Here is an 8,952-nt window from a genome sequence, read left to right on the forward strand (position 1 = left end):
TTTTATTTTTCTGTTGCAGCTGCTGGAGGAGAACATGGTCACCTTTGTGAAGAAGGAGCTGAAAAACCTCCAGAGGTCTCTGAGTCCAGATTACCCAGAATGCTTAGAGAGGCAGAGGGAGGATGAGGAGGTGTTGGACGGTGAGGAGGAAGAGCAGAGGTGGAGCAGCAGAGAGGCTTTTCTGCAGATCACACTGCACTTCCTGAGGAGAATGAAGCAGGAGGAGCTGGCTGAGCGTCTGCAGAGCAGTAAGAGGCTTTGAACTCCTTTAAAGTGACAGTTCAGATTCCATGCAAGTCTCATGCATCCACCAAGTCTGGTTGGTTTCAGTTTCACTTTGAGCCAGTTGGTTTCAAAATAAAAGCACAATTGTCCGTTGTTGCTCTGCCACTATGTCACCACGCAGTGGCGCACTGGTTCCACATTTATTATTCATATTTGGTTCCTGACAAATACTGTATACTTCAGTTAAAATGCAGAGTTAAACTGCCAATCAAATCAAAACAGTTGTGGTGAGTCAGGCTGTTTGGCCTGTTTTATCCAACCACTTTTTGACAGATCTGACAGAGGCATACAGTATAGGCCAAAAGTTTGGACACACCTTCTCATTCAATGCGTTTTCTTTATTTTCATGACTATTTACATTGTAGATTCTAACTGAAGGAATCAAAACTATGAATGAACACATGTGGAGTTATGTACTTAACAAAAAAAAGGCGAAATAACTGAAAACATGTTTTATATTCTCGTTTCTTCAAAATAGCCACCCTTTGCTCTGATTACTGCTTTGCACACTCTTGGCATTCTCTTGATGACCAAACATAAAGTACCTGACACATAAATTTTGGTAACAATTTCAGTTACAATCATTTTGTGGAGGTTTGAACTGCTGTGGTCAAATTGTCCCCAAACATAAAAGATGTTCAAAAATGTGAACATAACAGGAGGGTTAATACAACATCCATTTGTTGTTGTTTTTTCTTGTTTGTTTACTCAGGAACTCTCGCAGGGTGCCAACGTGAACTCAGATCTAACCTGATGAAGAAGTTTGAGTGTGTGTTTGAGGGGATTGCTAATGCAGGAAACCCAACACCTCTGAATCAGATCTACACAGAGCTGTACATCACAGAGGGAGAGAGTGGAGAGCTCAATGAGGAACATGAGGTCAGACAGATTGAAACAGCATCCAGGAAACCAGCCAGACCAGAAACACCAATCAAATGTGAGGACATCTTTAAACCTTTACCTGGAAGAGATCAACCAATCAGAGCAGTGATGACAAAGGGAGTGGCTGGCATTGGGAAAACAGTCTTAACACAGAAGTTCACTCTGGACTGGGCTGAACACAAAGCCAACCAGCATGTCCACTTCACATTTCCATTCACTTTCAGAGAGCTGAATCTGCTGAAAGGGAACAAGTTGAGCTTGGTGGAACTTCTTCATCACTTCTTCAATGAGACCAAAGAAGCAGGAATCAGCAGGTTTGAGCAGTTCCAGGTTGTGTTGATCTTTGACGGTCTGGATGAGTGTCGACTTCCTCTGGACTTCAAGAACAACCAGATCCTGACTGATGTTACAGAGTCCACCTCAGTGGACGTTCTGCTGACAAACCTCATCAAGGGGAACCTTCTTCCCTCTGCTCGCCTCTGGATGACCTCACGACCCGCAGCAGCCAATCAGATCCCTCCTGAGTGCGTTGGCATGGTGACAGAGGTGAGAGGCTTCACTGACCCACAGAAGGAGGAATACTTCACGAAGAGATTCAGAGATGAGAAGCAGGCCAGCAGAATCATCTCCCACATCAAGACGTCACGAAGCCTCCACATCATGTGCCACATCCCAGTCTTCTGCTGGATCACTGCTACAGTTCTGGAGGACGTGTTGAAAACCAGTGGGGGAGGAGACCTGCCCAAGACCCTGACTGACATGTACATCCACTTCCTGGTGGTTCAGTCCAAAGTGCAGAACCTCAAGTATCATGGGAGAGCTGAGACAGATCCAGTCTGGACTCCAGAGACCAGGAAGATGATCCTGTCTCTGGGAAAACTGGCTTTTGAGCAGCTGGAGAAAGGCAACCTGATCTTCTATGAAGCAGACCTGGCAGAGTGTGGCAGAAGAACAATCAACCTCCCAACTAAAACACCTCTACCAGAGTGCTGTGGACAAGGCCTTACAGAGTCCAAATGGACACCTGGACTTGTTCCTGCGCTTCCTCCTGGGTCTTTCACTGCAAACCAATCAGATCCTCCTACGAGGCCTGCTGACACAGACAGGAAGTAGCTCACAGACCAATCAGGAAACAGTCCAGTTCATCAAGGAGAAGATCAGGGACAATCCCTCTCCAGAGAGAAGCATCAACCTGTTCCACTGCCTGAATGAGCTGAATGACCATTCTCTAGTGGAGGAGGTCCAACAGTACCTGAGATCAGGACGTCTCTCCACAGACAAACTGTCCCCTGCTCAGTGGTCAGCTCTGGTCTTCATCTTACTGTCATCAGAAGAAGATCTGGAGGTGTTTGACCTGAAGAAATACTCTGATTCAGAGGAGGCTCTTCTGGGGCTGCTGCCACTGGTCAAAGCCTCCAAGAAATCTGTGTAGGTTCATAGTTAACTGGACATATTTACCATATAAAATACTGTTTTCTCAATAAGAGAAAAATAAGTTTAATACTGTTTTTATTTTTACCCTGTCTTCAGGTTGAGTGTATGTAATCTGTCAGAGAGAAGCTGTGCAGCTCTTGCCTCAGTTCTCAGCTCCCAGTCCTCTAGTCTGAGAGAGCTGGACCTGAGTAACAACCAGCTGCAGGATTCAGGAGTGAAGCATCTCTCGGCTGGACTGGAGAGTCCACACTGCAGACTGGAGACTCTCAGGTTAGGATTCCTCAACTTGCTCAACATATGACCAGTTCAGATCTGATTTAAATGCAGCTTCATGTCACTGATCAGATTCCTAACCTGTGTAGGTTTTTGTGGAAACACAAAGCAGATGATGTGCTGGACTGATTGTGTTTGTGATGGTGTGCAGGCTGTCAGGCTGTCTGCTCACACAGGAAGGCTGTGCTTCTCTGGCCTCAGCTCTGAGCTCCAACCCCTCCCATCTGAGAGAACTGGACCTGAGCTACAATCATCCAGGAGACTCAGGAGTGAAGCTGCTCTCTGCTGGACTGGAGGATCCAACCTGGAGACTGGAGGCTCTCAGGTATGAAGAGACACACACAATGTCTTATAGAGGCCTGAGGAGTATTGTTTCATGCTTAATGGTGGATATGAGTGATGTGGTCAGCTAAATCCTTCATAGTGAAGGTTATTTACTGCCCATGTTTCCATCATCAAAGAGAATCTGCTGCTCTGACTCTGTTTCTTCCTCCAGGGTGGACCATGGTGGAGAGCAGTGGTTGAAACCAGGTCTGAGGAAGTGTAAGTGTGGATTTAGTTTGACTCCTGAACACAAAGCAGCAAACATTCAGCTGTTTAGATGCTGCAGCTGCAGTTTCTGCAGCTTGTTCTCAGCTGCTTTTACCTGTTGAACCAAACTAAATCACATTTGATGCTCTACCACAAAGACAATCTTTATTCCTTTAATATTTACACATCTTACAAACTAATTTTTACACATTTCTCCAAACTAATGTCCATACAGTCAAAACAGTGACAACACTCACCTAAACACTAAACACATCATTTTATTAAACCATCATTTCATTAACATTTTTTAGAGACAATAACACCAGATATAATTTTAAAAACTCTACAAAGAAAGTGTCGAAAATCAAATCCAAGCTCTTAAGTTAACCCAAAGATCCAAACAAAAAGTCTAATAATAGTTTCTTTTTCTTCTTCTTCTTCTTCTTCTTCTTCTTCTTCTTATGTTCTCACACAAAATGATGACAAAATGTTGCTCCATTCTCGTCTCTCCTGGACTGACGGAGCCCAATAAGCCTGCAGGCTGCTTTCACAGCGATGCCCCGTCACAGACATGATCTGGTGTGTCTCCAGCCCGGAGGCTGTGGTTCGTGTAAATTCACGACAGACCCACCTTAAAGAAACAATAATAAACACACAGGCTATTATTAATGAGGGCAGAAGAGGGGTTAGGCATAATGCATAGAGCTACATTATTATTAGAATTGTACAGACCTCTTCACTGATTTTTTTAGCATGTCTCCCAAGTAGTGGACACCCATCGGCTCCCTGGAGTACCACACATCAGATGCCATGGTGATTGAGCGCTTCGGGTGCAGATAAAAAGATTTTGCGTCTGGGGGACATTTAGAGATGTACTTCTTGAAACTTTTTACTGGGCTCCTCTCTCTCTCTCTCAAACTCCTCAAACTGGCAACACTGTATTCTCCTCCTTCCATAGTCGACTGGACAGACGCATACAACAGTCGCAAAATGTCATTGAGAGTAGTGGCAGTGTAGTTCTCAAAGTTGATGTCCATGTTTTTCTGAGCTAGGAAGTCTCTTAATGTTTTAACTGCCCTTTTTGTGGTTTTCTTTGTGTTTACCTCGTCCTTGTCATCCTCTAAATTATTCAATTCCTCCGGTGTCACCTCCTTGTGTCGCATCTCCTTCTTATATCCACTTCTCTGTTTCTCTTCTGCTGCATCTCAGTCTTCAAAATGATCAAATTCACAAAATAGGTTAAAGGAAACTATAAAATCACTCATGTTTTGTCTACTGTCTTGCCGTTGTGATAAATAAACTGTGAAATGTTGCTGTTACTGTTGCCACGGTTACCAACTAGCGTTTGAGCCAGCGCAATAATTTAGAACAATCAGGCTATTTGACCGGAACTTTTTTACAGGTGTCTTATAACACATTTTAACGGACACCCTGTGGCCAATCAGAATCAAGTATTCACCCAGACCATGGAATAAAAGGTAGTATACACCACACCAATTAAAATGACAGAATACTTTAAAGGTTCAATGAATTGTGTTTCTTCATATGATTGTGTATGTCTCAATTAAAGGATGTGTTCACTTGTGTGGCGGCCATGCTGTATAGATACATCTGCTGACGCCTCTGGAGACATCTTCAGTGATGTTCCTCGAATCATTGGGGGTTTCGGGTCTTTCAACATCATACACCCTCATCCAGGTGACCCAGCCAGGGCTGATCAGACTCCAGCTTGTGTCCAGATGGCTAGCTAGCTACCATGACTCCATGGTTCCCCTCTCTTGAGCCACAGCCATCTTGAGGTCCTCTCTGCCTCTTCAGTGGTACTGCAGATGGCTCTCCTCTTACTCTCTCCCTCGATGCTTAAACTGCTGAAGGCCCAGGCCAAAGAACGGGCTGTGAAACCTCTGCATCCAACTTCCACTGGGAGGCACCCCACTCTTCATCCAGCCTGCTGACAGTCACTGACCAGTCCCATGTATTTGGACAGCTTCCTCTCAAAGGTTCTTTGAGTATGATGTTCTGGAGCTTTTCTTCTCCTCCTCGCCAAACCGTTCAGCTGCAATGTTGACAATGATCGTTGTCATGGCTTGAAGTTTCCGGTCAGCGTCTGCCTTTGGCATTGCCTCCAGAATTTGGTCGACATCATTGTCAAACTGCTTCCACAGTGAAGCCATGGTAGATGCAGGCCATTTAATCTGCCTCTGGTCTGATTAAATGCTCGGGGGATTAGTCGACAACACTTGGAGGTTCTGGGCACCATGGGGTGACTCCGGGCCTGGCCCCTCATGCGTCTCACCAGGTTGACCGCCAGTACGTTGTGTTGCTTCTGCACCCAGCAAACACTTTGTCTTCCTTGGGTGGATCTTTAGGCCGTAGATGTTCTTGAAGACTTTACCACAACAAGAAAACTGCTTGCTCATAGTCGTTTGTCCGTTGCCTGGGTTTATTACTGTTGTGTCCTTCCGGCTGGGGTGATCCCCCCCCCCCCTCTCGGGCAACCCTGGGGGTATTTTTCCATTGAGTTCATCATAGCTTGGTTGGGCGTCGTCCTCTCAGAGGACACAGATTGGTTTGCCAGCCCATTCTGCCCCGGTTGCTGTCTCTCCGAGCTGTCACTGATTCTCCAGTAGTCACCACACTATTCATGGTTGTCTCCCAGTTTTTCCTGGCTGTCACTGATGACTCAGGGTGTTCACTGTGTAGATACATCTGCTGATGCCTCTGGACACATCTTCAGCCGCACATTAACTGTAGGCAAAATGAGACGATGCATGCGGCATTTTTTGAATAAAGGTTACACCAAGGAATTAAAAATTGAAAATGTTAAACTAATAGATAATTAGAATAATGACATCTCTGTTCTTTGATGTAATTATTATATATTATTATAACTATAAAGAAATACATAATGTCCAATTGTAGTTTAGTTTGTGTATAAATGGCGCTTACATATGTAAACCAGCAGATAATAACCACAGCAGGTCTGTTGTGTCTTGTTCTCTCCATCAGATTCCTGTGAACCCAAGCTGGACACAAACACAGCTCACAGAAACTTCGTCCTGTCTGAGGACAACAGGAAGGCGACAGGAGTGACAGAGGAGCAGCCATATCCTGATCACCCAGAGAGGTTTGACTTCTGGCCACAGATCCTGTGTAGAGATGGTCTGACTGGTCAGTGCTACTGGGAGGTCGAGTGGGAAGGATGGATTGATATATCAGTGACTTCTAGAGGAATCGGCAGGAAAGGAAACAGTGATGACTGTGGGCTTGGCAGGAATGTCAACTCCTGGAGTCTGATCTGCTCTGAGGATGGTAGTTTCTCTGTCAGGCACAATAACAGAGAAACAGACATCCCAGTCCGCTCCTCCTCTAACAGAGTGGCAGTGTATCTGGACTGGCCTGCTGGCTCTCTGTCCTTCTACAGCGTCTCCTCTGACACACTGATCCACCTCCACACCTTCAACAGCACCTTCACTGAGCCTCTGTACCCGGGGTTTAGGGTTAGGTTTGACTCCTCAGTGTCTCTGTGTGAGATTTAAGAGGTGAGAGTAGCCTCCTGTGTGGATAAATACACACACACACACACACACACACACACACACACTGTAAAACAAATGAATTCTGTAAAAGAGTTATTAGAAAGTTATTGAACTATTGAAAAGGTTAAAAAAAAAAATAACCTCAGGGACCACCTGACTCATGCTGACTCTGAAATCAAGACAAGTCCTTCCCAGTCTCTGCTGAGTCCATTACCAAAATGTCATGAGAAATATTTTGAGATGTATATGTTATATTTTAATACTATATGTTATTGTTATATATTTTATGTTACCTGCTTGGGTATTCTGTTAATATTTCTAATATTGCTGTGGTCCTTCAGATTTCCGTGACATGTGACTGAGCAAACTGAAACATTGTCTTTTTTAATAAAGTTCTAGCTCCACATTTGAGACAGTGTGCGGCTTACTTAGAACAAACATCAATTAATGCACTCAGACACATCATCAGTGATGTTTCCCAGGTTCATCAGGTGTTAAATAATGATAAATAATGAGCAGCAGTGTAAACAGTAATTTGCACAAGGCCCATGAATGGTTAGCAGTTTCAGTGTTTTATGGCTCAAGGATAACAAGTTATATGTCCTTGCAGTGCAGGCCTGTAAGGACATATAGCGCCTCCCAGAGGGCAGCAGTCCTGGCTTATGCTTACTGCACGTTGTCGGCATCTGGCGCTGTACATGTGCTGACTTCCTGACTCTCTACAGGGCCTTTTTGTCAGCCTTGGTGCAGCTTTTAAACCACATCAGGATGCTGTGGGTGATGATACTGTGCACAGAACATTTGCAAAAAGACAACAGCAGTTCCTGGAACAGATCGAGTTTCAGTGACCTCAGAAAGTACAGACGCTGCTGTGCATTTTCTCAAGGGAGGTGGTGTTGATTTTGTATTGTATCGTATTGTAAATCTTTATTGTCCCAGAAGGGCAATTCAGGTGCAACACATAAAACCCACATGGAACCACGAAAATACACAAATACACAATACTGACAAATTCAAACACCACAGATCCACAATGCAAGCCTACTGCAGAAAAACTGGGTTGTGCAAGCTGCATAATCACTGATACAAAGATTAAGAATACAAAAAAAATGCAAAAATTAGCTGAAATCTACCAAGTGAAAGGAAGGAAATCCAACCTATCTGAGTTGGTTAATGGCCACAGTGGCCTTAGGAATAAAACAGCGCTGAGCTCTGGAACTCCTTAGTCCAGGCACCCTATAGCGCCGCCCAGAGGGCAGAAGATGATACTCCTGGTGAAAAGGGTGCGATGGGTCAGTGAGGACAGATGAGGCCTCTCTGACTAACTGTCTATTGTATAGTGCAGACAGGCTAAGCTGGGTCACTACTGTAATTTTAGAACAGGTATTCACCACTGATCCACCTCCACACCTTCAACAACTCCTTCACTGAGCCTCTGTACCCAGGGTTTGGGCTCTGGGTAGATGACTCCTCAGTGTCTCTGTGTGAGATTTGGGGAGTGAGAGTTGTCTCCTGTGTGGAGACACACACACACACACACACATACACACACACACACATCACATCATGTTTTCATGTCCACATGCAGGGAAATGGTGTCCTGTTGGCAGCATTATCACCTGAGCCTCCACCATGTGATTTATCTGCTGCTCCTTGTGGCCTGGTACATGTCGCTGAAACATCTACAAAGTTCAAACAGTGAAGCAGTGAACACAAAAGTAGCGTCTGTACGAATGACAGGAAGATCCAGTAGCTGTCCACCTCAGTGACTCCAGTCATATTTCTAGTCTAGGTTTCATTGACATACAAAGGTCAGTCTGCCACCTAGAGGCCAAAGTCATGAACTGCCTCTAAAAAGAGGTGAAGTATACTGGATACACACCTTAAAAACTCTGTACCCACATGAATGTAATGATGAATTAGTTCTCAATGTGAGGCTCTGGTTTTCTTCTTTCACTGAATTGTGTTCAGTCTCTGCCACTTTGACTCTCAATGTTTATATTCATAA

The 8,952-nt window shown here is 44.6% G+C and overlaps 1 protein-coding gene across 1 annotated transcript in view; it reads left to right on the forward strand.

The window, feature by feature from the left end:
- Positions 1-6,884, forward strand: part of LOC115356572 (stonustoxin subunit beta-like) — a gene marked incomplete at its 3' end in the record, with an annotated part of 7,348 nt that extends 464 nt beyond the window's left edge. Inside the window, exons 2-5 of the mRNA XM_030047786.1 lie at positions 2,698-2,871; positions 3,026-3,199; positions 3,371-3,417; positions 6,415-6,884. Of these exons, the coding sequence (XP_029903646.1) occupies positions 2,698-2,871; positions 3,026-3,199; positions 3,371-3,417; positions 6,415-6,884 (865 nt within the window). The remainder of the gene's footprint in view (positions 1-2,697; positions 2,872-3,025; positions 3,200-3,370; positions 3,418-6,414) is intronic.
- Positions 6,885-8,952: the final 2,068 nt, after the last annotated feature.

The sequence above is a fragment of the Myripristis murdjan genome, chromosome 24 (genome assembly GCF_902150065.1).
Source record: "Myripristis murdjan chromosome 24, fMyrMur1.1, whole genome shotgun sequence".
NCBI classification, from domain to species: Eukaryota; Metazoa; Chordata; class Actinopteri; order Holocentriformes; family Holocentridae; genus Myripristis; species Myripristis murdjan.